The sequence below is a fragment of the Enhydra lutris genome, unplaced genomic scaffold, assembly GCF_002288905.1.
Source record: "Enhydra lutris kenyoni isolate GAN:26980312 unplaced genomic scaffold, ASM228890v2 scaffoldscaffold30, whole genome shotgun sequence".
Classification (NCBI taxonomy): domain Eukaryota; kingdom Metazoa; phylum Chordata; class Mammalia; order Carnivora; family Mustelidae; genus Enhydra; species Enhydra lutris.
In genome coordinates, this window is record NW_019154114.1 from 9,759,466 (window position 1) to 9,785,881 (window position 26,416).

Sequence of the window (26,416 nt, forward strand, 5' to 3'; positions counted from 1 at the left end):
GAGACACAGCAGCCCGCAGGTGGAGCATTGGTGGTTCAGTGGTAGAATTCTCGCCTGCCACGCGGGAGGCCCGGGTTCGATTCCCGGCCAATGCAGTAGCTGTGACCTTTTGGATAGCTCCTTGAAAAAGAAAATTTGGGGACGTAAAGCTCCTGTCAAGGCAGGGGCTTTCTTACCAGGAGAAACTAGAATCTCAGGAGTAGACCTGCTTACTGTACTTTGACTGATGTATGAGTATTTTATCATCTTTTCATTTTTAGATTCTCATTTTAGAAAATTTGGAAAGTAGAGAAAAATATAAAGAAGGAAGACTGCCCCCTCCAAGAAGGAATTAGTGTAATCTTGGCATTTTTTTTCCATTACATACATATAACATAATAACATGTATGTTTCCCACATATATATATGTGTACAGATATACATATATATATGAGATTATACAGTTTACATAATCCCACATCCTGCTTTTTTTGTTTGTGGGATGGCTTCTTCTGGTTTTTGTTTTGTTTTGCTTTGTTTTGTTTTTTGCTTGAGACATTGCAACACGGAGAAGTTGTATTTTATACTGACTTAAACAGTTAATGCCTCTTAACCCGTTGAGTCAGAAAGTAGGATAATGGTTGCCAAGCTGGAGGGAAAGAGGGAATTGGATACCCGGATATCCTGGATATCTTCGGGGGGGGGTGATGGAAATGTTCTAGAATTAAATAGTTGTGAGCTTACAGAACCTTGTGGTTTTACAAACAACCATCCAGTTGTATGCTTTAAAATGGTGAGTTTTATGTTACATGAAATATGTCTTATTTTTTAAAGAAAGTTGCCTCGTCCCCCAAAGTGGAACCTAGCAGCCCCAACCCCACCTTTTCTGTTTATGTGGCAACACGTCAGGCCTTGTGGGAGGGAACTACTGTCTTCTGCAGGTCGTGGCAGCTGCTAAAAACCCCAGCCAGAGCACTGGGGTTCTACAGGAGTGCGCTCGCCTGCCAGAAACCAGGGTGCCGCTGCCAGCCAACGTAGCTTCTTTCACTTTTTTCCATCATTTTCCTAAGCACTCTTGCAACAGCTCCCTGCTTAGGAGGCTCTCACGCCAGACCGGGATACAGTCAGGCAGCTTGGCTCTGGCTTTTACTGCCTCATAAACAGCATTTCAGCAGATGCAAAGCTCAGTTTCTAGTAGTTCCTAGAGATGATGACAGCTAATCTGGGGCTCCACATCCACGCAGACCTGCTCAGCTTGTAACCACAACTGTGCCAAAGGGCTGGGAGAAGGCCCCAGCAAGCCAGGAGACGGCGATGATTCAGCTGGTTGAGTCAACAGGTTCATCCCAGCCTCTGGCCCTTTTTCTCATTACTGTTTTGCTCCACTGCTCCAGCCCTGGTCACCTGGCCAGAGGCAGGAATTCCTGCCTCCTCTCCCTCATCGTTGGGGAGCGCTGGGTTGCTGGAGGGAGATAAGATCCATAACGAGGCTTATCAGCCAGGCCTTCTGTGTGTGGGCATACATGAGCATGTGTGCATTTCGCCCTCCCCGCTGGCCATGGGGCTCCGCTGTGCCACACTGTCCCCATCCCCTCTCCACTTGCTCTGGCTTCCCCCTTGGCCCTGCCACTTCAGGGGTACATAATGCAGTGTCCTTGCTCCAAGTTCATGTAACCCTTGATCTAATCTGTGTTCCCTCTTCCCCTCCATGATGCTGCCTGAGTTCTCAAGAGTCCTGGTCTAGATTCTGGGGTCAGAGTGGTCTGCTGCTGAGTCCTGGCTTCATTAACCTCCTTTCTGTTGCCCTTGGACAAGTCACTGAGCCTTTTTAAGTCTCCGAGTCCTTATTTGGGTAACAATAATAATACCAAACCTATAGCATGATGGTGAGTTTTAAGCAAGATATTTGCTTATAAAGCTTTTAGCACGTAGCAAAGGCCAGACACTCTCAGGAACAGGTGCTTTCATGTCAAATTGTTGTAACACATGCGTAGCACATACCTACCTACTCAGCAAGGCTCTCAGTGCAGGGCTTTTAGGTCCTAGTTGTTTATGACCAGCCTTCCCCAGATGGTAGTGCGCCCCTGGTAGGTCCTAAATGAGGGACCGTAGAGGGTCAGGGATAGAAGTTCATGTCGCAGGTGAGGGGGCAGAGCTGTAAATAGGGTTTCCAGGAGAGGGCTGCCAACCACCATTGATGGTAATGGGCTCCATTTACACTCCATAAAGGGCGTGTAATGGACTCCATCCATTTGCAAGACTTTGACGGGCATGGACCTCTCAGCGGCGTCTGTGGCCCCTGCAGATGTGGGTGGACTGGACCCGGGTCCTGCCCGCAAGGAGCTCAGGGCCAGACCCACAGCTGCTCAACCACTTAATCACGTGTGTCCCTCCATGGGATCGCACAGGACTGGGGGCTCCATGCCAGGTCTGTGTCCGGCATCTGAACTGAATCTGTTCCTTCTCCTTAGCTTCCACTCAGCCCCTGCCCCACCCGGCATTTTACTCTGATTGTAAAGGAAAGACACGTGCCCTGCGGAGACTCGCGGGGAGGAAGTGTTCCCAGTGAGAGAGGCGCAGAGTAAGCCAGTGAAGTATGGTGTGTGGTCGATCTGTTCGGCAGCCTGTGTCAGAAGCCATAACGTTTAAGAACTTGTGCTTAGGAAATCAAGCCCCCGGTGAAGCAGGTGTTAGCTCACATACTGTCCTGACGAGCCCGTGCGGAAGGCACTGGTTACCCCGTCATACAGGTGAGGGACTGGCAGAGAAGTCAGGTGAGCCGCCCAGGGTCACACAGCTGCTGCCTACAGGAGTCCAGGCTCAGACTTGGGCCCAAGGGCTCTGAGACCGGGCCGCTAGCGCTGCTCACACCCTGGCTCCCTGAGGACGGAATAGTCCAGAACAGGAAGCCGCAGATGTACAGCTTGACTGGGAATGGGAGCACTGCAGAACAAGACAGTCTACCATTTTTACTCATCAACTTGGCAAAAATGTGAAAGATTACTACCTGTGTGAGGCTTGCTGGGGATCGACTGCTCCTGTGTTCTGAAGTGTATTTGTTACCAGTAGAACCTTCCTAACGAACAACTTACCAATGTGGATTAAAACCTAAAATGCCTGACCCTTTCCCCCAGCAGCAACCCCCACATGGGATCCCAGAGACGTGCACTCACATAGGAGGACGCGTCGGGGAGGGGAAGAGTGAAAGGAAACAATCGGATTTAATTTGATGCCTGTTTCTGACACTGGGTCATTTCATCTACAAATGTGCGTGTTTCTAGAAGTCAAGAGTCTTCCCTGGGGGCATGGAGTCCTGGCCACCAGTCCAGGCTGGCCCACCCAGGCTTCCCTGCAAGTCCTCCTCCCCTTTGAGCACAGACATGTTTCATCAGTCCCAGGCCACTCCTGTCCCCACCAAGCTGTGCCCCATCCCCTAAAGGGCCTCTGGGACTAGAGGAGACAGGCAGCACTCGGAGCCTTTCTGTTCAACATGGAAATCAAGGCCCTCTTTACCTGGGGACTGGGGGGGTGGGCAGTCTGTGGTCCACAGGAACAGCACTGCTTTAAGACATACTACAAGGTAGGACCAAAAAAAAAAAAAAAAAAGGCAGAAAATATCCTATGATTCCATTTATATTACAGAACAAAACGAAGGAAAGCTAAAGTTGGTGAGGGATACTTGCCTAACCAAAAGTTGTTACCTGCACATACAATAAAGTAAGATTGAAGGTTAGGGAGATATGGGCTGTGCTTTACTTTGCTTTGCTTGTAATTTTTAACATGAGAATATGTTTTGCTTGTATAATTTAAAGCTTCTAAGAGGTCAAGGCTAGTACCATTTGAACAACAATACATAAATAATGATAGTTTTATTTTGTAAACCACAGAATAAAATATATACACATAATGATATGGATGGTTGGGAAGGGGCAGTTTTTCCAGATAGAGGAATTCCAGTTAATAAATGCAGAAGGACAGAGAAAAACAGAAGATCACCACTAGGGAAACTCTACAGTCATTATTATTACAGACCCCACTGATGGATGCAAAACTGCAGGTGAAAGTTTGAGGAAAAAACTGGATATTTGTGTAGTCTCAGGTCTTTTCCAAGATATTTACTTATTACAAAAAGGAGACTAGTAACTCACAGGAGAGAAACCCAGCAGACACCACCACGATCGGATGATTAGATTAGCACCACCGATAACAACACAGACATCACATTGCCCCTGACATGAGGCACTGAGAAGGCGATCAGATCACTGTGGGATGCTCTTCCAGAAATGTGTAACTTCAGCCTCATCGTGAGAAAACACACGACTAACCCAAGTGGCAACACATTCTGCAGAGTTACTGGCCAGGTCTTCCGTATTGCCAAGTTCATGAAAGATAAGGAAAGACTGCTGAACGGTCCCCGACGGGAGGGGATGAAACCAGGACAACTAAATGCAGCGAGTGCTCCTGGATTCTGTCCTGGAGCGAAGGGCATGAGTGGAAAAACCGGTGACATTCTGGTTTTGTTCACAGTCTTGTGTCGGTGCGTTTTCTCTGGTTTGGTAACATAGGATGTTAACCCTAGGAGCAGTGGGGTGAAGGGCAAACAGAGTTCTGCGCTATTTTTGCAACTTTTCAAAAATCTAAAATTATTTCCAAATAAAAAGTTTTGTTTTGCTCTTTTTAATTTAAGAAAATGGGTTTCACAGCCTCTCACCCCTAGCTCTCAGCAACTTCTAGTCCACATTCTGTCTTTATAGATCTGCCCGTTCTGGACATTTCACACAAATGGAATCCCTACAATATGTGCGCTTTTGCAACTAGGTTCTTTGCTTTGGCGTGTTTGCGGTGTTGATCCACGTTGGAGCACATATCAGTGTTTCACACCTTGTTATTGCTGAATAATAGTCCATTGTACGGTTCTAGCACATTTTATTGATCCATTCATGGGCTCATCAGCAGTTGGATTGCTCTGAACATGGTAGCGGTTCCGGTGTGGCCAGAAGTGCCCTTTGCTCTGGGGTATCCATCTCGGAGTGGAACTGCCGGGTCATAGGGGAACTGCCTGTGCCCTCAAGGAATCGCCAGGCAGTTTGCCAGAGCACCCGCACTGCTCTACATTCCCACCCACAGGGTCCGAGGGTTTTTGTTTCTCCACAGCCTCATGTGGCTTACTGTCTTTGTTTTAGCCCCTGCGGTGGGTGTGAAGTGGTCCCTCCCGGAAGCTTTGATTTACATTGCCCCGTGGCTGATAATGTGGACCGTCCCAGGAGTGGTTTGTGACAACCGCTGCCCTTGAGCCAGCAGCCCCTTCTGAGATTTCCCAGATGTGTGAGCACGGGTGTCCTTCTCCTTGAGATCGCGGCGCCTGAAAACTTCCAAGCATGGTGCTCTCCAGCAGGCTTTGGGGAAGGAGTAGCATTGTGTCCTCGGGGCTCCGGAGCTAAGTCCTTTTCAAGAGCCAGAGTCAAGGTGTGGGGAGCTAGAGAGTCTGTGTCCTTATAGCTGGGATCTCGTTCCCTCCAAAGACCCCAGCAGCGCTCAGGCATGACCCCTTGTTCCTCTCACTGTCCCCAGGAGGCCCCGATGGCTCTTGTGACTCCAGCTTCAGTGGCGGCGGCGGCAGCGTCTTCACGCCAGCCAGGTAAGTGGCTTGTGCCAGCCGGAGGTGTTGATAGAAAGCAAGTGGCCGAGATCTTTCCTGGGTGCCAGAGACCACAGGAAAGACCCAGGGCAAACTCTCCATTGGAGGGAACGTGCAGGACGCTGAGCGAAGCCACTCCTGCAGTTCTGACCGACCGGCGGCCGTGGAGAGAGATTAAAAGCCGCTGGGGGTCAGCAAGTACGAGCTGTAAAAGTACGACCCATGCGTGGTGGCCACAGAGAGACACATACAGACGCCTTCGCCCAGCACTTTTGCTTGTCCGGAGAACGTGGGGCTGTTAGGACTGACAAGGAGAAGGCCATTGCAGAGACGGGGGCAGCCTCAGGCCTCTCCCGGGCGCCAGGTCAGCTGTCGTTGCGCAGCCTTCCACGTGGGGGCGGTGCAGGCCCAGCAGCAGGAGCATCCCCTTCCCCGCAGTCCCCCACGTCCTGTGTGCAGGGGATGGCCTCCCCCCCCCCCCCCCCAGAGGGAGAACTCACCATTCTGTCCCTGTCCTGAGTCCCCTGGACTCGCCCCATGTCAGTTTTTCTGTGGGGCTGGCAGCGGATGGCGTTCTCCTGCCCCGGGTGTCTTCTCTCTGAGCTCAACACCTGGGCTCTGGGGGACGGCTCACTCCGGAGGAGAAGATCTGCAGTCAACCCTGAGAGGCTCTCTTCTCCCCAGACTTTCAGGATGTTTCCTCCTCCTGTGTCATTTTTTCGTTTGTTCTCATCTCTCAGGACCCTGTGGGGGTGTTCACAGTGTGTGAGTGCGGACTGTGGATGTGGATCGTCCGGGACCTCTCCTAAGCGCCCGAGCGAGGCAGTAGATGTGTTCTGTTAGTTGTCTCATGTTCCAGAGTACCTGCCTGCGTTCAGCCCCGCAGGTTCCAAGATGGGACCCCTGACTGTGGTCCCCAACCTTGAGGTTCTCTAGTGGGGAGACAGAAACAGGACAGTGGTTTCTGTTGGGGGGGGCTCAGTTTTGGGGACAAGTCATGGTACCTGAGCCTCAGCTCGCCGGCTTCGTGGCCGACAAGGCTAATCACGCGCGAGTGCTTCCTCGGCCCGACCTGCCAAATGCGTGTCACATCATTGGGTCTTGCTGATGTTTAAATCCCATGGGGTCATTAGGAGTAGTATTTCCTGCATTTCCGGGCTGAGGAGGGACAGGCGATCTGGGGGCTGCTGTGTAGAGCTGGGGTTGAGGAGGGGTCGGGTGAGTACCGACCAGCTAGGGGGCCATGGGGGCCACCCTGCAGGATGGGAAGAGCCTCAGCCGGAAGAGGCGGCAGAACATAGAGAAAGTTGGAGAGGTTTTTCCTCCGTTTGGAAGGATGAATTGACAGGATTTGCGAATACACGTGGTGGAGCGAGGAGAGAGACAGGAGGGGAAGAATAACCTCTAGATTTGGGGCTTGAGCCAACTCAGGATATCCTGCACTTCCCAGGCTGGGCTGGAAGGAGGAACGGGTGTGTGAGTGGCCAGTCAAGGGCTCTGTGCCTGTGGCCCTGAGCACCCTCAGGGGCGGTTAAGGAGGCAGGTTTGGATCCCGGATTCTGGAGCTGGGGGAGAGATGTGTATGGAGGTGCGGGGAGTTGGCACCCTGCAGAAGGGTCAGCTTCTGTTGTCAAGGCCGTGGGAGCCTGCCTGAGAAGTGGCAGGGCCGCATGCAGACCTGGGACTTGGAAGGTCCTCTGGCAGCCCCAGGGACGGTCCGTGCAGGAGGGGCAACAGCGGGAGCACAGGAGCCCGTCGCAGACTTGTCACAGTTGTCTAGGCCGCAGGGACTTGTCCTGCTCTAGGAGGGTGGCAGTGTGAGGTGAAGGGAGGCCTAGGAGGCAGAGATCGGATATCGTGGACCGACCGTGCAGGTGGGCACGACTCTCTGCCGTCTCACTTAGGAGGCAGGGGCACCATTTGCCAGGGCAGCTCTGGACGCCGAGGCTTGGAACTGCCTCATTGGAAGCAGGCTTCCGTTTATACCTGTCACTGAGGAGCCCATGCCAGATCTACTCTTTTGAAATTAAAAACCCCAGAGTAAATCATCTCATGCTTTCTGTCTCCCACGAATGGCCATTTCCTCATGGCACCTGCTGGTCTGCATCAGAGTCATGAAACTTGAGCCAAGGTGCCCGGGTCCCCCACTCCTTGGAGACAGCAGTGGAGGACAGTAGGGTGGGTGCATGCTTCCTCCAGTAGGTGCTGCCAGAGGGGGACTGCCCTTGGGCAAGGAGGTGCCTTCTGGAATCAGCAGGACACACCACCCGCCCTGTGACTGTCCAGCCCCACTGCCTGCCTACAGCTCCCACGAATCCTCTGCACAGTGGAGTGTAGCCGCCTGGACACACGTCCTGACTCGGTGGCCTTGCTCTCTGCCTCAGTTTCCTCATCTATAAACTGGGTGCAGTGATAGTACCTACCTCCTGGGGCTGTGGTGCGCCTGTGAATTGAATATGTAAAGAGAATGGAATGGTGCCCAGCCCACGGAAAGCACTTTACATGTTTTTTGCAACAGTTACTATAACAAGAACCTCATCATTATACCCATTTTACAAATGAAACAGGCCCAGAGAGGTTAACTTCTTGCCCAGAGTCACTCAGCTACTTACTGACCAAACTAGAATTCTCAAGCCAGGCCGGTCTGCCTCCCAAGCCCACCTTTATTGGTCGCACTGGGAGAGTTAGAGAAGCTTTGCGTGTCAGCCTCCCTCACTCAGCTGCCGCGGGAGCCCGGGACACGTATTACCGTGCGCACCGGTGTCCGTTCTGATGCCCTGGGCCTCGCCGAGGGCCGTGGTGTCCTCCGTGACATTCGGTATAGGTCTCCTGGTATAGCTGGCTGCAGAAAGGCAGGCAGAAAGATCTGGAATTCAGGGCTTCCCAACTTCTAGCATCTGCTCACTGAAAAGAAGGTGTAAAGACACTTTATGAAAAACCAGTGTTGAGTTCAGAAACAATGATTTTTTATTATTAATTAACTTTCTTCTAGTTTGATTAGCGATGTACCATATGAGTACCATACAAAGGTACTAACAGAGTTAGACATTACAGACAGGAAGTGCCACCTCCCAGAGAGAACCACTGGAATTTATCGTTATTTATTGGTAGTATCAGAAGCATTATTTTATGGGTCGGTATTTTAACAGCCACAGTAGTGCCATGCATTTGGAAAACGTAGTACATATATGTGTAAGACATGAGTTATGAGATGCTTTATGAGAAAACGCGCAGTGGAAATGGAGTTTTGCAGACACCTTGAAATAACTCTGAAGCCCCCAGGAGTGACTAGTCTAGACTTTTTGGAACTGACACAGAAATGTGCTTTAAACTGGGAGAGAGCTCCCTTCTGCTCTCCGGGTAAGGCAAGCCAGGGCGGAGGCCACCCCATCTCCGACTCCAGGCCAGCAGCAGCTCAGTAGCCAAGCACACCATGCAGCCTGCCCTCCGGAAGAAGGGCCCGAGTTCCCGCAAGGTTCGGCTTCCCGCAGAGCATATGGGGGGGCCCAGCACACAGCGGCCGGCCCCACCCAGCTGAGAGCCGCCGCCTCAGCAGCTAGTGGGATCCTTCCCGGGCACGAAGACCAGCTTCCCTGGTGCCCTGGGGTGAGCCTGCATCCCATGAGCCTCCCCTCCAGCCAGCCAGGGGACGTGAGACCCAGACAGAGTGTGTCCAGCTAAGGGAACAGGTTTTCAGGGCATGGCTGTGTGGCCTGGTCCCGTACTGTCTCATCCGTGCATGGAAGGATCCAGTTAGATGAACCACGAGGTCCCTTTCAGCCGTGCTCTTCTTGCCTCGCCTGCGATCTGAAGGTGCCCGTGTCTGGGGAGCTTGACTGTGGGGGAAATCGGAGAGTGTCAGGGCACAGAATGCTGCCACTTCGTGCACACCGGCTCCATGAAATCCTTCGTCGTTTGGCCTTGACACAGGGCCGCCTGAGGGGGATGCCACCGAGGGCTGGCCCTTGCTTTGTCCCTCAGTAGAGACACTGAGCTGGCCAGAAGTGAAGCCAGGGACCCCTGTAAAGCAAGGAGTCCAGCTGCCCCAGGGACCATCTAGCATCCTGGAACCCTCCTTTGGCCGCTGGCGTCCCCCCAACACAGGTCGGACCACGCTTTCCCGGTTTCCTCTGTTGCCCCACACGGAGACTTTGTCTACTGTACTGATAGGAAAATATATTGAAAAGCATATGTGATGACCTCTTTCTACCTCCGCTACGCGGGGCTGCCAGGTCTGACTGGCCAGGGCGTGGCCGGCCCACAGAGGGGCTGCCATCCTGCTGCCTCTGCCAGGGGCCAGTTGGAAATGGACTCTCCGGAGCCTGGCCCATTAGGAGGCGGTGGAGGGTGGTGGGCGAGGCCTCTCTAGACTCCCAACTGCTCACATTCAAACTGCTGGTGCTACCGCTTCCCGGCTGGATACCCTCTGGGCCTGATGTGCAGTGTAGAGGTCGGGGAGCTGGGCTTGGCGCTTCCTTCCCACGAGGAGCCGAGGACAGCCGTTTGCTGCCCAGTACAGTTCTGACTCCCCCGGGGGAGTGAAAACAAGGCCTGGTTCCCACAGGCTCCATTTTGGCTAAGAAAGTGGTGGTGGCATGCAAGGCATAGGGTCCTCCTGGCACCCTGGACCCCGTGTGGCAGCCGGAGTGTCCTGCAGCACTTGAGGGAAAGGGACTCACTGTGGACCGGGGGCTCACCAGGTGAGGAAGGAAGAGGCTAGGACAGGGCGGCTTCTGCTCCTTCCTCACAGCCTCCCAAGCTCCTCCCATGTTAAGGCCTCGGGCTGCAGGTATGCTTCTAGAACTTCTCCAGCTTCTCAAGGAGAAGAGCTACAATACGCCAGAAGGAGCCAGGTAGGAGGCCGGCAGGGTGGGGAAAAGAAGGACTTAGAGATGAGACAGTAAGTCCTGGTCACTGGTAGGAGTGGAGGGAGTGTCTAGGAAGTGGTCAGAGAAGAAGAATGCTCTGGAAGCCATAGGGAGCTCGTTAGCTGGACACTGTGCGCTGTTGTCTGTGGTGGTAGCCGCTGTTGTGGGGCTGCTGGGCACGTGCCTTGTGGCTGGTCTGAACAGAGGTGTGCTGTCGGGGTGAGACGTGTGCTGGATTTCAAAGACTTAGGACACAGAAAAGGACATGAAGTATCCTATGAATGACATGTATGTTGATTTATATGTTGATCCCATGTTCAAATGCTACTGTTTGGGTATGTTAGATTCATCAAAAATATATCGTTAAAATTGTACCTGTTTCTTGTTACTTGTTAGTACAAAACTGGAAAATGGGAAATTCCATCTGTGGCTCACATTCTGTTTCTATCAGACAGCGTAAGAGAGGAATTGGTGAAGAGATTGGCTGGGAACTTGTGTTTGCCACCCTGAACTTGTCTGTCTGTGCCTTAGTTTCCCCATCTGTCTTAGGCTTCCAAAGAATCTAGATGTTTGGATATTCTCAGAAGCCCCCAGAACTTCCGGCCACATGACTCCTGGGGAAATCTCAGGGGCAGCCTGGCCAGAGGCTCAGCACGCCCAGCCCCTCCAGCTACCAGAGGACAGGAGTGCCCGCTGTCACCCCTGGAACGAGCGCCACAGGGAGTCATCAAACCATACTAAATAGCAGTTCCGCTGAGCAGTTCCAGAACTGAGAGTGGGGCCCTTTAGGGATTCACATCAAATGAGCTTCAGAGAGGCTGCGGGCGAATTAGGGAAGTGCAGGCATCGAGTTCCTGCTGCAAATGAATAATTGAGCAGCCTAGAAATACCACGCGAGACCGTTTTGTACCGACGGGCAGCGGACCTGCCTGGCCAGGGTCCTCGGGAAAGGCAGCCCTGGGCGGCACCTGTCGTGACCCCTTTGGGCAAAATATGGTATGACTTGTCGCAGGAAGAGAGCCCCTCCCTAATATCCTGAGGTTCTCTGCCCGTGCTGTCCCCGTCCCCAAGAACTCCAGCCTCTGCCTGGGAACCATGCTTGGGGCCGAGGGCTGTGTCCGTCACCGTCCCAGCGGCACCCAGCCTTCTCAGGGCTGCTCGGGAGGACTTCTCTCTCCCTGGAGACTAGCGAGGCTTTGGGCCTGGGAGCCTGTGTCCCGCTGGAGCAAAGCTCAGTTGGAACAAGCTCTGTTTCTCAGAGGCAGAGGCTGTGTTGCCTCTTCTCCGGCTCAGTTACAGCTTCACAGGCAACTCTCAAGGCTTCTCAACTGAGCCAGGCCCCATGCCAAATGGCCTGGGGTATGGCGAGACCTAAAGCCGCGACCCTGTCCTTACTCGAGAAATGTTCTTCCTTTGCCTGGTGAAAAGCCTGTTGGCTCCTCAGACTGCTTGCAGGGCTCTCCCCGGGACTGGCCAAAGGTGGTGGGTTGGTTTTATCATCAGAGGGTCTGGACTCCATTCCCTGAGGCCTGATGGGGCCCAGCTCCGTGACGTCAGATAGGTTTTCTCCTGTCCAGGCCAGGCTCCTGCTGGGGAGGCCGGCGCGCACGCAGCAGACTGGCCCTCTTCCCCCGTGTGTGGTTGTCATGGCTCCGGCCTTGGAAAGGAAGGAGGAAGGCCGAGGGGGTGAAGCCAGCCCTCTGGGAAGCATGCCAGGAGGGTACCCCCTGCCCACCCCGAACCACTGCGCCCAGGAGAGGGAGGTGGAGTGCGGTTCTCAGCGCTGTGGCCTTGGCGGACCAGCTCCAGTGGCTTCAACCTGGCTCTCCTCCCTAATCTTGCCCACAGCACCGAGAGGGCCCCAGTCACCCTCCACCTCGATGGCATCGTGCAGGTCCTCAACTGCCACCTCAGCGACATGGCCATTGGGATGATGACCAGGATCGCCGTCCTGAAGTGGCTGTACCACCTGTATATCAAGACTCCCCGAAAGGTGAGTCCCAGGGCCCATCAGCCCCAGAGGCCCTTCCAGGCTGGGCCCTGCTTCGGGGCCCACCATGGTTTTCAGGGCCTGCCTCGTGCTTGGTAGGCTTCTGATCAGTGTAGTTCTAGAAAGTCCCAGGCAGGCAGAGGAGTGACAGCTGCTGGAGGGTCCCGGGAGGGCGTGGGGGTGGTCTGTGCAGTGTAGCGAGACCCCGTTCGTGCCAAATCCAGTGGTGGAGCCGGGGGAGCTGACGGGCGGCCGCCTTCTCTGCTCTGCAGATGTTCCGGCATACCGACAGCCTCTTCCCCATCCTGCTGCAGACGCTATCGGATGAATCCGACGAGGTAGGTCCTCTGTGCCCCCTGCCGTCTGTGCTTGGCTGCCCGGCCTCCCCTTTTGAGTGGCTGATGAGACCTGGTAGATGAGCGGGGCTCGTTCTGTCGTTGTTTCTGAAATCGGCATCCCCAGAATTGCTCTCTTCCTATCTGGTAAAGTGCGTTGCTTCCAGGGAAAGCCGTGTTTAATGCTCTTGGCTTTGGGAACAAGGACTTCCTCCACTAGCCCTTTTCAAGAGCACCGGCTCAGTGCATGGGCAGAACACCAGCCTCAGGGGGGATCTGGCTCGTCTGTAGAAGGCGGGGATGTGGTGATGGGCAGCTCAGCTGTGGGCTGGGCTCCCGAAGGCAATGTCTGGCCCCACTTAGCTGCCTGACCATGAGTTAAATCGCTTCACGACTCTGCCCGTCCAGTTCCTTCTCTGCGCAGTGGGGCAGTACAGCACATGGCTGTGAGGGTGACCTGACCCTTGGGAGACGCCGAGTGCCGACAGTGTGAGCCCCTCCGGAGCTCTGGCTCTGTTCATTTCACCCAGACCTCATTCTGCCTTCTGATTTGAAATTATCCCTTTAAGCTTTGCTGGGGTCATCAAGAGCAGAAGGGGGAGGCTAGCCCAGAGAGGGGGAAGGAGAGCTGGGCCCTGCGTCCTTCAGCCGTCTAGGGGAGGCCCCACCTGTCCCCACCCATTCTCAGAGGCGTTCCATTCTGTGCAATTAGGCTAAGGCAGTTCTTCTTCAGGACTCCCTAGCCTCCCAGCCAAGGGGCAGGATTTGCCCCTGGGGTTTGCCATCAGCCAGGATAGCATCCCTTCTCTCCACGCATGCCAGCTCCTGGCTTCCTGTCAGATGCTGGACAAGTGGGCCTTGAGTGCTCCCTCTCCTTCCCCCTTCTGGGCTGTGGGCAGCTGTGGGCTCCAGGCAGAGCTGTGTGTGCCCCATCAGGCGGTGGGCATGGGAATCCACACTGCCCATTGGGAACATGAGAGGGGACAAGATCTTGGCAGGCGGCGGAGGGGGGCGGTTTCACTGCTCACAGCTTTTTGTGCATGAGGCACCTGAGGCTGGTACCAGGCTGTGTGGGGCCTAGGGTAGTTTTCCTGCAGCCTGAATTTGTTTTCTTGGACCTGAGCTGAAAAGAGATGCACACAGGCAAGTGTCTACCTCTCTGTCCTCTGAGGTACTCCGCATTTCCAGAAAAATCCAAAAGAGATGATCTGGGCATCTGCCCTTGACCCCTCCTGGCTATCCTGCTCACGTGCGTGCCCGCGCACACACACACACACACACGCACGCACGCACTCATGGTCTCTCTCTGCCTTCCCCTCAGCACCCCACTGCAGTGTGGGGCCCAGGAGGACACAGCCCAGTTCTGGCTGAGTTAGGGGTGACTCACTGCACAGTCACAGCCCTCATTTCAGTACAGAAAGGAACAGCAGAACTTTGCTGATTGGTTCCTTCCCTAGGACTTCACTGGAAGCAGCTGAGTTTTCAATCCTTTAAATTGAGTTGTTTAATCCCATCCAGCTCTCTTTGCTCGTGACGGGTTTCTGTGTGCGTGTGCATTTACGGGGAGCGGGAGGAGATGCAGTCCATTAAACAGCTCTGTTCGGGTTGCGGCTGTGGAAACTCGATTTGCTGAAGTGCCAAATGTTCTCGGAGCTTTGGGCATGTCTTGTGGCCTCCTGCTGAGAAAGGATTGCAGCAGCTCTTGGGGACAGTTGCAGGGCTGAAGGGGGGCTGTTGCCGTAACAGGAGCAGAGAGTCCCTGCTTTCCCATCTCTCCAGGGGAGGGAGATGGGGACCAGGATAATCGGTGGTGAGTCCTGATTCTGCCCCATCCTGGTTCTTCACCAGCTCCCATTCCTAAGTGTCCCCTACCCATCTCTTTGGCAACCTTGAGGGCATACTGTGTTCTTGGCAATGGAAATACAGCCATGAACAACACAAAGTCCCCCTTCTCCTGGAGCTTCCTTTCCGGGGTATCTAGAAATCACTCTTTGGTGGGTTTTCCCAGTATTTCCAAACACAGCCCTGATTTCAAATCAGAGCTCCCTGAGGTTTAAGACCCTGAAAGCCCATTCAGTCAAATCAGACCACAGCCAGACTGGTGGGGACAGGCCCCTTCCTATTGATGGCCTCACGAAGACTCCTTCACAAGCAGAATTTAGCTACAGTGTTACATCCAGACGAGGGGCCTCAAAGCTCAGGTTATCCCACTGTTTTGGGTGATTCTTAACCACAGCTTGTATGATGAAGTCATTCCTGTGCCAGGAACTGTGCTTGATTCGGGGTAGCTGGGGAACCCTCGACAGTTCTGCGGGGAAGGAGGTACTATTTCCATCTCACAGTTCAGAAAACTCAGAGTGAGGGAGGTGAAGCCCCTCACAACAGCTAGGAGGTGTGAGGCCAAACTCAAAACCAGATCTGTGTGACTCCAAAGCCCATTCTCTCGTTCGTTCAACCGTCATGCTTGCGTTCCCCCAAGTGTTGGTCCCAGCCGCCCACATCAGAGCCACAGGGAGGTGGGGAGCTTGTGTTTGGTAAGTCAGCAGCCCCATTTCTTGGCTGCCTTCTCCTGTTCCACAAGTTCTTCAGAACAGTTCTCCAGGTAGTATGGAGAGAGCTGAGGGTATCCTACAGAAGCTTCAGCTCCCAGACCCTTTGTTTTCTTATCGATTTGGAGAAGCTCTTTGAATATACAAAGAGGACCGGGGACATTCCATTGCAAATATTCTTCTCTCCCAGTTTGATTGTGATAAACTCAAATGCTTCTCACCCTTGGTGAGAGTCGCTGGCCTCGGGGAACAGAGTGTGCCCAGGTGTTCCTGATACACGAGCTGGGTGCAGGGAGGGGCAGAGCCTCAGAGACCCACCATGTTCCGTGGCCCCATTGGCACGTGGCCCTGCTGGGGTGTCTTGCCTGACATTGTCACTCAGTTCTTCTCCAGTGATGCTTGGTAGTCCACACGCTTCTGGCCCCCTCAGTTGATTCTGCTTTTCCGTCATTCAGGATAAGTGGCTGTTTCCTCAGTATCGCCTGCTCCTTGCACACTTCTTATGAAAATCCCTTTCGTCAGAAAGAATTTGCAGGTGTCCAATTAAAATTCTTGGCACCAGACAAGAAATCCTCCCATTAGCTGGAGATGCAATTACGTGTTTTTAAGTGAAAACGCAACCCTGATTTCCACAGCATGGAATGTAGGTGCTCAGAGCTTCCTGCCGGACCCTGGTAGGGAGGTGGGCCTGCTGCTTCCCCTGCCCGCAAGATGCCAGCTATCGGCTGCCTCCCAGCCTGCATCCAGAATCCTCGGGGTGTAAAGCTGGGCGTCCACTGGTCTCCATCTGTCCAAACCCATAGAACATACAGTGCCAGGAGCGAGCCCTGAAGTAAACTGTGGGACTCTCCCACCCAGGTGCAGGGCTTATCCCTGTTTCTGTAAGTCATTTTGTAAAGGCTTCAGGCCTTTTTGGTAGGTCTTACTCATCATGCAGCTTATTTTCAGTATTTTAAATTTTGTCGTGATGTAGAGTGGCATCCCTTTTCAGTAACATTTTCTCCCCTGGTGACAGCGCAGCTTGATGGTTTAAGAACACGGGTTTTGGGGTTGGCAGTCCAAGAGTCTGGTCCTGGCTCATCACTCAGAAGTTGGTTAACCTTGAACTTGAGCCAATGAGCTGGTCTCCCTGAGCCCCAGTTTGCTTATCCAAAAACCGAGAATAATGAGAGAGGCACCCTCCTAGGTCTGGCCTCCCAGGTGAGCATTAAATGAGGTCATGAGTATAGAGTACACGACACGTGTGAACACGTGGCAAATTCTAGCTCCTCTGATGGCTGGTACTCGTTTCCGTCAAAACGGTGATACACATGGAAATCAGGAAGATGGGCTCTGTTTTTTCCCCACATCCTTCCTGTCCCAGCTTCAGCTGCAAAAGCCGGAACAGAAGCTGGTCTCTGTCCTCTGTTTCCCTGCCTGTCTTAGGACCGCACAGACCCCGTGCAGATGGCCGGGTGGGCGGGCTTCTTTGGGGGCTCATTGTCCATCTCCAGCCATAGTTCGCAAGGGGAAGGCAGTGGCAGTAGGACCAGCACCCCTCTCTGTGTCTCCCCATTCCCCACCCACCTCCGCCAGCAGCCCCAGCCCGAGTCAGTGGGCTGTGTTTGGCGTCACAGGTGGAAGGGTGGTGCTGGCTGCCGTGGCTCCGGGGGAGAGAGGAGGGAGGGCATCAGCAGCAGAGGGCCGGCCTCAGCGGCTTCCGAGCCAGTTGCCCAGAAGCAAGCCTCAGGGTCCGTGGAGAGCCAGAGGGCACACACTCCCCTGGGGCCTCTGGAGCCAGCTCGCGCAGAGTCCTCTCACCTCTCGGAGCCGAGGTGTCCTTAACACTTCAGAGCAGAGTTTCTCATCCCGGGAGAAATGCCCCCTTCCAGTCCCCTAGGCTCCAAGGATTGGTGAGGAGAGATTGCTGAGGGGAGTTGATGGCTCATGATGTACAAGCGGAAAAAAAGAATGAGCCTTTTGTCAATGAGGAAGCCTGCAGGGTAGGACTGTGAGGTCTGCACGGGTGGCCGGGGCCAGTTCCAGGGCTGGAGCCCATGTGCCGCGTGTGGAGTGTGGCTGGCCCACACAGGCAGCGTGGCGCGCTGGCTGTAGGCAGTGATCAGGGGCATCTCTTCAAGCACCCCACAAGAGCAGTGACATACCCTGGTCCAGGGCGACCGGGGCCTTCACGGTCCTCAACCCCACAGCACACCAGAGGAGCGTGCAGACCCGTGGAGCGGGGAACCCAAGGCGTGGCTCTCACTTTTGCCACGTGCTGGAGGAAAGGGGAAACACGACTGACTTTGGGGGAGACAGGAGAGAATTTCATGTTTTCATGGTCTGGGTCCTAGGAGAAATGGAGAGGTTTTCAGTCTCTCAAAGGAGAGCGCTCACCGGGCTTGCCTTTCCCGGGGACCCTTATCACTCTGGTGTCGTGGGTCCGCCGCTTCAAAGGGATTTAGTTAGTGGCGACAAGGCCTTAGCCAAGGGGATCTCCCCCCAGAGCGAGGCCCCAGACTGAAACCATCCTGCTCGGTTCACTTTCTTACTCAGGGTCCAGGGTGGCTGGGGCTGCGCTATCCTGTCCCCAGGGGCGGCACGGGGGCAGGTACAGCTAGTGAGGTGGGCCGTCGCTCAGTGTCTGCCCCAGCAGTGGGGTTTCCACGCCATTACAGCCTCTTCCTTTGAGGGCAGCTCTGAGAGCTGATGGCCCACCCAGCACCCCCACCGCTGGCTGCCCTTAGAATCCACAGTGGGTGCTGGGCTTAGACCCCCACATCCGTGGAAGCGGCTGGGAGCCGGAGAGGGCGGAAGGCGAGGTTGATGGGGCGGGTGCCCTACTGAGAGCACGTTGTTTCTATTGTGACCGCTTGGCCTGGCGCTCTTGGGCTGCTTTTCATTATCCCCAGTTTGACTTAAAAGGACATCCAAGTGTGAGGAGAGTAACTTGCCCAAGCTCATACCGCCAGGAGCCAGAAGTTGGGTCTTTCTGTTCTAGAACATCTAAAAGCACACAAGAGCTGACCTCAGTGCAGAGCAGGGGTCCAGGCAGGTGGAGGCACAGCGTCATTCAGGCTGTCCCCCTCTCCCCTCTTCGGTTCTGAGCACTGAACCTTGACCTGCCTTGTTGGGCTGCTCGCCCTCCCAGGGCCCATGCCGAAGGAGTGGTGCTGGCTGCTGGGCCAGCGAAGGGCGGTGTGGGAAGTAGCCTGGAGAGGACCGGGAGGGCAGGCCTCTGCCCTGCACTGCCCTGCTCTCCGTGGGACCCGGCACGTCCCCGGCACCTCCTTGCCTCCATCCAGCGCAGTTGGCCTGCTCTGCGTTCATCCCGTCCAGCTCTGACTCTGTGTGGTCCTGACCCCACTCCCTGGAATACTAATGGGGCATGCTTGGAGTGGACTGTCTCCCAGAAAAATGGGGTTTGCTCCTCCTCCTGAGATCCCTGCCTCAGTTTTCCTTTCAGTCCAGTTTTCGTTGCCTCCACTCTCCAAAACAAACAAAAACAACTCCTCCTCTCCCGTCTTCCTCCGTCCCCTCCTTCCCGTCTCCAGTCCCCAAGATTCCTTTACAGTCAGGTCATGCCTTCGAGGCAGATACCAGCCAGAAGACCAAGGGGCCACATGTTGGGGGCCAAGAACGTGGTTCCTCTTGCCGAGAGTTCCCCCAACCTAGGAAGGTAAGCTGGGTCCCAGCAGGGACAGCGCAAACAGGAGAGGGCCCTTTCCTGCCATAGCCTCCCCGAGCCACCAGTCCCCCCACCCCCTGCCCTGGGGCCATGCTGAGGACGCAGGGCGCTCACCCACACGGCTCTTCCTGTGGGCTCTCCTTGTGGCTGATGCTGCCGCTTCCTTTGGGGGCTTCTGAGAGAGAGTGAGAGGAGGGAGGAACATGCAGGGAGAAGGGCAACAGGGAAAACTCAGGGTCGTACTCACAGTCCCCAGGGAAAGCCAGCCAGACCCACAGCCCCGCGGAGGCACCAGCAGTCACCGCTAGGGGTCCTGGGAGGATTTGGTCTTCTGAAAGGAGTTCTGGCAGCAGATAATTGCTGGGGAGGAGAGAGGACCGCTTTGGTGATGGTTCTAGAATTGTGCCTGGTGAGAAGGCCACAAGTGAAGGGGGACCCAAGTAACCGCAGCTGGCCTGGCAGCATTCGCTCTGGGGAAGGCAGGTCTGTGTGCCCACAGAGTTTTTAGTGTTTCTGTCTAGATGGACTCCTTCCCCTGATGTGCAGGTGAGAAGCCAAAGCTGGCAGGACATACAGGGGCCAGGGGGCCTGCTGCCTGGTGGCCCCAGGCTCCCGAGGAAGGCAGAGGTGGGGCTCGGGAGGGGAGAATAAGGGGGAAAGCTGGCCTCCCTGATAGAGGGCCCAGCAGCACAGGAGGGATTCCCTGAAGGAAAGCCAGTTGGGGACCGCCTTCCCCTGGGACAGGGCTGGTGGCTCTTGGGAGGCCAGGCTACAGGGCTGAGTGACCTGCAGGGGTGAGTACACTCCCTGGCCTTGGGCCTGACTGCCTGCCCCACCCCACCCCCCGCCCCTCTCCCCTTGAACTCAGGAAGCGATCGGTAATCTTACCTAGAAAGGCCAAGGTCCAGTAACCAGACATCAGCCCCACAGTGGAGCCATCCACACAGGAGCCACTGTCAGAATCCTCTGGAGCTTTTTAAAACCCAGATGCTTCGGCCTTGACCCAGACCTCCTTAATTGTTCTCTGAGGTCGGGCCTCGTCGCCTGGGTTCTGGTATTTTCCATTCACTTGCTGCCTGCCAGACCCTGTGCCAGACAGCCTCGAGCGTGCATTACCTTAGCACATCTCCACAGCAACCCTTCCCGGGTGGCCTCTGCTGTGTCCCCCACTTCACTGAAGCAGAAACCGAGACTCAAAGGAGGGAAGTAACTTGGTCAAGACCTCAGCTCAGATGCCCCTGGAAGCCTAGTCTCACACCGCCCCTCCTCCTGACATTACACAGGACCCCGTCCGTCTGTGTGTCCCAGCATCCTGGGCCCTCACACCCTCCCAGAGGCCTTGTCACACTTTGGGGGGACAGAGACTGTGTCCACTATGTGCTCAGAAACCATAGGAGGGGCCGTGGCTGGTGAGCCGCCCCTCCTCCCACCTCCGTTGGGCCCCAGCCCTGCCAGAGCACACCTGTCTGCTTGGGGCCGGGTGCGCCTCGCCGGCACGTACACTGGCGTCAAGCAGAGGCCTGGTGGAGGGCAGGGGACGCGGAGCCCGGCGCTGCTCTCCCAGTTGCCATGGATGGGTGCCCGGAGACAGCTGGGCCCTCAGCTCATTACCTGGTAACCGAGTGCTCACGGTGTGCGCTCCGTTCCCATGCTGCCTGGAGCACAGCAGGCCCTTCCCCAGCCTCTGGCTCACTCTCGGCAAGAATGTGTAACACTGAGCGATGCACCACCCCCACCCCCGGACAGGGGCCTGGCGGGATGCCAGTGAGCGATGGCTGACGCCACCAGGAGGGAGACCGGGATGGAGGGTGCCCAGTGGAGGGACTTGGGAACGGGCCTCCAAGTCGTCTTACCAGGGCCGGCCTTTCTCTTCTCCTCTACCCTCCGAGGGATGGAGGTTAGAACGGTTTAAGCAGCCAGAACCCACACTGTGCTGTCACTGTTCAGGGGACGTAACTATAAGCACCAAATCCTGGCCTTTCACACATATGGCACAGAACGGGGCACTTAGGGAAGGATTTCAAAGTTTTTTTAAAAATGCAGGGAAGGAAGGGGAAGGAAGGAAAAAGAGAAAAGAGGAGAAGAAAAGAAAGTCTCGATCCCTATTTGCGTGTGTTCAAAGTCAGGCCAAAAAACAAGATACAATCCTCCTTTTTTAAGTTGTTTTTGCTTTACTGAGATCGAAGAGGTTTTTAATCAGAGTGGTTTTCTCAATGGGAAATAAAACAGATCCGAGCCTAAGCAATCCTCTCCCGCCTCCAAATCTGAATTTCTGGCAGTGCTTTCCTTGCTTTTGCTGAAGGCAGGGCTGAAGGACCCGCCCCCCACCCCACAGGAGATGCTGGGCTTGGCCCACTCTGACCCTGTTCTGGCCAAAAGCTTTTCTGGGAATCCCACCCCTTTCCCGGGCCTGGCTGGGCCCGATTACTGCCTTCTGCAGCTCAGGTTTACTCTGTGTCTGGGACGGGACCCTCCAGCCCTGGTGCTGCCTGCTGTTGCTGGGTGCCTTCCTCCAGAGCTCCACTGGGGGACTGCTCTGGGGCCCGTGGGAGATCCATGGCCTTCCTCAGTACCCCCAAGGGGATACTTCCTAGGGCCGGTTCCTTGCAGACTCCACAGGCCACAGGAGCCATTCTGTATGTGGTCAGAGACTCGAGGCCTGACCCGCTGGGCCTGTACCCCTTGTGAAGGAAACGATCAGGCCTATGTGTGGCAGGAAGCAGAGGGCCCCAAGGCTCCCTGGATGCCCAGCCTCGGTGCCTCCACGCTTCCTTTCAGCTCCACTTCCCAAGAATAAGCAGCAGCCTGACCTGACCCAGATCTCAGGTGCAACCCTGTGGCCCCATGGCTGTGGGCAGAAGCATCACGTAGCCTTGGCAATGGCCCGCACCGGCCAGACCCTAGCCCCCAGGGCCTTTAGCCCGAATTCACCTTTCCTGCCAGCACCTAGCTGTGTCCCTTGGAAAGACTCGCGGCTTCCTCCTGACTAGGACTGGAGAGGGCCCAGTGTGAAGATTTCCTTCCCTCCTCGCGGGCTGGAAGGCTGAGCCAGTTGACATCTGGGGCCTAATCAGCTGACCAGGGGCCGAGCCAAACTTGTGACAAAAGTTTCTTAGAGATAAGTGGGTAGAGTGAAGTGGAGGCCTCTCCAGCCATCCCCTTGGCAGAAGCTCTCAGACCCATCCGCGTCTTCCATTTCCTGCCGGGCGCTGCCGGTCAGCAAGTGTTCGGTCAGCATCTGCGAGCTGCTTCGCCCTGGGTCTTCGGAGTCAGGGGCCTCAGTAGGAGGCCAGGACGGACCCCCCGCCCAGGGAGTCGGCCTCGTTCAGCGCTGGGTCTCCAGCCATTCCCAGGGTGGCAAAAGCACAGCCAGGGAGAGTGAAAGAAGGGGGCCTTCCACAGCAAGGGGTTTTCCAGGGCTGCTCTGTGGACAAGGTGTTGGGACAGGGAGGGCCTAGTCGGACTAATAAAAAGAAGGAAGGCGGCGCCACCCTGGAGATCCGGCCTGTGGCCTGCTGGGGTGCAGTGCGGTGCCTGCCTGCAGGCGCCCCGTCCAGATGGCCGCTTCCCTCCCAGGCCGAAATATGCCCTTGGCCGGTGTCAAGTCTCCTAGAAGCAAGGGCTTGCTCAGGAATCTTTAGGCCTCCTTGACCTTGCTCCCCAAGCCACAGAGGGTAGGCCGCCCCCCCCACCGCCCCCCACCCCGGCCTTCCTCTCAGAGTTGTTTTGTCAGATGTTTTCCGCTCCCAATTGTCACCGACCCTTTCACTCCACCGATGGCCAGCTCACAGCTCACCCCACTCTGGGACCGGGACCCGGGACCAGCTGATGCGCCTTCCCTACCCCACTCGCCCCCCCCTCCAGCTTGTTGCCATGGCAACTGCAGGCACTCCTGCCCCTGCAGAATATTGCTTTCTTGTAACCTTCTTCCTCCTCCCTCTCCCCCCACCCTCTTTCTCTCACACAAAAAGAAAGCACAAGTGTTTTATATTCATTTTGCAAAAAGCTATGTAGCGCATACTAATTGGCGCGCTTCCTCCTGCTTTCTTTGAGCCTTGCCTCGTTCTCAGAGCCAGGACTGCAGGCCAGCGGAGGCTTGGGCCCAGCCAGCCTGCTCCTTGGAAGGGGACGAACTCCATTTCCAGCAGCTGAGCTGCGGGCCTTTCATCCAGGCCTTGAGCTGGTGCCCTGCGAGCAAGGCTGCTGAGGTCACCGTGTCCTTGTCCCAGACCTTCTTGTCCACAGACCAAAACCCTGGCCTGGTACAGAGATTCAAAGCCGGGTTCAGCCGGAGGGCAGAGCATGGCTCCCACTTGGTCCCTGTTGCTTGGTCCTAGCACCCTCTCCCACCTTAGCATTGCCTCCCTGGACCGCTCTGCACTCCCTGGGCCGAGGCAGAATCCTGGCCTAGGCCTAGGCCTAGGCCTGTGTCAGGATTATTGCTCCATAGCCTCAAGTTCAGCCCCTAGGGCTCAGTGGGATTTGCTGTCAGCTAGGAGAGCGCCAGCATCTGGATTGGATGGGCACAGGAGCCCTGGAATGGTCCCCACAGATTCCCCACTCTCTTTTCAAGCTGTTCCTTGCCAACCTTTTGGCAGCCCCTTCCTCTCTTTGCGTCTTGGATGCTGAAGGAGATTGTGGTGCTCTTCTCGGACTCCCATTGGAAAGAACCAGGAGGGTGCTGTGTGTGTGTGTGTGTGTGTGTGTGCGCGCGCGCGTGTGCACTCGCTCTCTCGTGTGTCAGGGACACGTGGTATTGTCCCAGGCAGGGCTAGCTGTCAGATTTTTGCCAGTCCCCAAGGACCAGAGATAAATCTTTCTATACGTAAGCACTAGCGGAGTGGCTGGGATGATTGAAGGACCTGTAGACAACATCTCCAGCTTTAATTGTGCAGTTGAAGTATAATTTACATTCATTTGCCATTTGGTGTTAAACTTTCCAAAATAAGAGAATTCAAAATATAAAATACACAGTTTTGCTGGCTGCTGCTCTCCAGTGGGACTGGAGGAGGTGGTACAAAGATGTCCATGGAGATTTTCTCTTTGGTAGAGAAATGAAATCTGGAGCCCGGCACATATGCGTTGGTGTTCCTGCCCAGTCCCTGAGCCAGGACCACTGACCAGGCTCAGCTGGGGTACCAAAAATCTCGTAACAGAAGGGGAACTTGGAGTGTCTCCTATAATGATGACAGCCTTCTGAGGGCGAAGCTCTGTTGGCACATGTGAGGAAACAGACTCCCCATCACCTGCAAAACCAAGTTCACACCTCTTTGTCTGGGTCATAGCTCTTGGTGGACCTGCCCCTGCCTCTAACTTTTGCCTGATTTCTGGCTGTGCCCCCTGTTAAATAACCAAAGTTCAACGGAGCAAATTTAAAGATCACAGTGACTTTATTCTCCAGTTCGTGAAACAGGCAGTAGCATCCCCATCTAGCAATAGAGAGAAGCTGTAGGAAAAGAGAGGTTTTTAAAGGCAGAAAGGGGCAGAGAGAGAAAATTATTTGCAAAGAATGTATTGTTTCAGGCAAGGTCACCTTTCTCAGAGGACCGGAAGGAGTCTGCTAGGAGGATTACCTCACTAGTGCTGATCAAGTAATTCCTTGTTGACTGGCCAAATGTTGAAACTGCAATTATGATAGATATTAAGTCTTGGTGTGTGCTGGGATTTAGCCCAAATGACTCCGTTTAGGGCCTGCTGTCTGCTGTGTAACACCTACCCCAACCCCATGCCCCACTCCAGAGCTGGATGAAAGCTCTGGTTCCTGGATCGTGCCACGTGACTTGGACTCCATGTCCGTGAAAGGTGGATGCTAGTTAGGAGAATGCTTTGTGTGCCTCCCTCTGCGCCTGGTTCCCTGGCGGACCGCTCTCCCGGTACTTCTTCGGCCTCTTGCTCCCCACAGGCCAGGCTGCACATGCATGGCATTGTAAGTGTTTGTTGACCGCCTGTCTCCCTCCCCAGGGTCATTGTCTTGAGAGGCAGGGCCATCCGGTTGCGCTTCGTCTCTCCAGCCAGCACAGCCCCCGGCCCACAGTGGGTGCTTATGGATCTGGGGGAGGGGTCCGAGGGGTAAAGTTAACTGACTGAGAGTCAGGACTGTCTGACCACAAAGCCCAGTGTAGCTTATCGGGCTCTGGTTTCAGGGCCGGAGTTGTATTTGAAGCAGGTTCCCTGATCCCTTGAGCAGGTCACTCTCTGCACCAGGAGACTGAGAGCAAATGAGGGTATTAATTCTAGCTGGAGAGGAGAGTTTTCTCCTCTGGTCTCCTGGTCCCTTGCAGCCTAGCCCCCGGGCTGCTCCGAGTGTGGGCCAGGCCTGTCAGGTGCCGGTGGTTCTTCACAAGCATCTTTTCTGGTAGGGGAATAAGTACCCGCCAGAAGCCTGGTGTGGGCCCCTATAGCTCTGTGAGGCCAGGATGTAGCTGAGTGCCAGCCTGGCCCCGGCTGCCCTGTGCTTTCCTCACTGGCCACATCTGACTGCCAGGATTTGCCACCAAGGAGATGTGTGCCTCGGCCCAGCCACACAGCCGGCCCGGGGAGGAACAGCCTGCAGCTCCGGGCCACGGTGGGGCTGGCCGATGCCGGGAGACGAAGGCACACAGGGCTCCTCCCTGAGTGCCCTCAGCCTTCTGGGGGGTCAGAACTAGGCACAGGATTGTGGGGAGTCAGCGAGGCCCCACCACCCTGGGCCGTGAGCACAGCAAGAGCAAACTGCTCTACACGTACCTCTGGACTGGGACTTAGGGTGCCGATTTGATTGGGGTTGACTTGATTCTCTTCTCTTTTTAGATACAGTTCGTCAACCATAAAATTCGCCCTTTTAAAGTATACAATTGAGGGGCGCCTGGCTGGCTCAGTGGGTGGAGCAGGTAACTCTTGATCTTGGGGTTGTGAGTTTGAGCCCCGTGTTGGGTGTAAGGATAACTTAAAAAACCTTTTTAAAAAGTAAAATGTACACCTTAGTGGATTTTATTATTTTGACAAGGTTGTGCAGACATCACTATCTAATCCCAGAACATTTTTCCCATCCCAGAGAGAAACCCTGTACCAACCAGCAGTCGCTCCCCATGTCTCCCTCCCCCAGCCCCCGGCCGCTACAGGCTATGCTCTGTCTCTATAGATTTGCCTGGTCTGAACATTTCACATAAATGGAATCATCGTACAGTATGTGGCCTTTTGCATCTGGCTTCTCTTACTTAGCAAATGTTTTCAAGGTTCATCTATTTTATAGCAGGTATCAGAACTTCATTCCTTTTCTTGCCAAATAATGGGTCCTCGTGTGGATATGCCCCATTCTACTTACCCATTTATCAGTTGATATACATTTTCGTTTATGCTGTTGTGATACGCAGTGAACGGTGCATATTTGGGCTTCATTCCTCGTTCGGGC

The 26,416-nt window shown here is 54.9% G+C and overlaps 1 protein-coding gene and 1 non-coding gene across 5 annotated transcripts in view; both read left to right on the forward strand.

The window, feature by feature from the left end:
- Positions 1-26,416, forward strand: part of LOC111152764 (Vac14, PIKFYVE complex component) — a 99,193-nt gene that overhangs the window by 18,669 nt on the left and 54,108 nt on the right. For all 4 annotated transcript variants that reach the window (XM_022511387.1, XM_022511388.1, XM_022511385.1 and 1 more), the window contains exons 10-12: positions 5,551-5,617; positions 12,334-12,478; positions 12,748-12,813. In XM_022511387.1, the coding sequence (XP_022367095.1) occupies positions 5,551-5,617; positions 12,334-12,478; positions 12,748-12,813 (278 nt within the window). The remainder of the gene's footprint in view (positions 1-5,550; positions 5,618-12,333; positions 12,479-12,747; positions 12,814-26,416) is intronic.
- TRNAG-GCC lies at positions 25-95 on the forward strand. The gene has a single exon. It is a non-coding gene; the product is annotated as a tRNA-Gly (tRNA).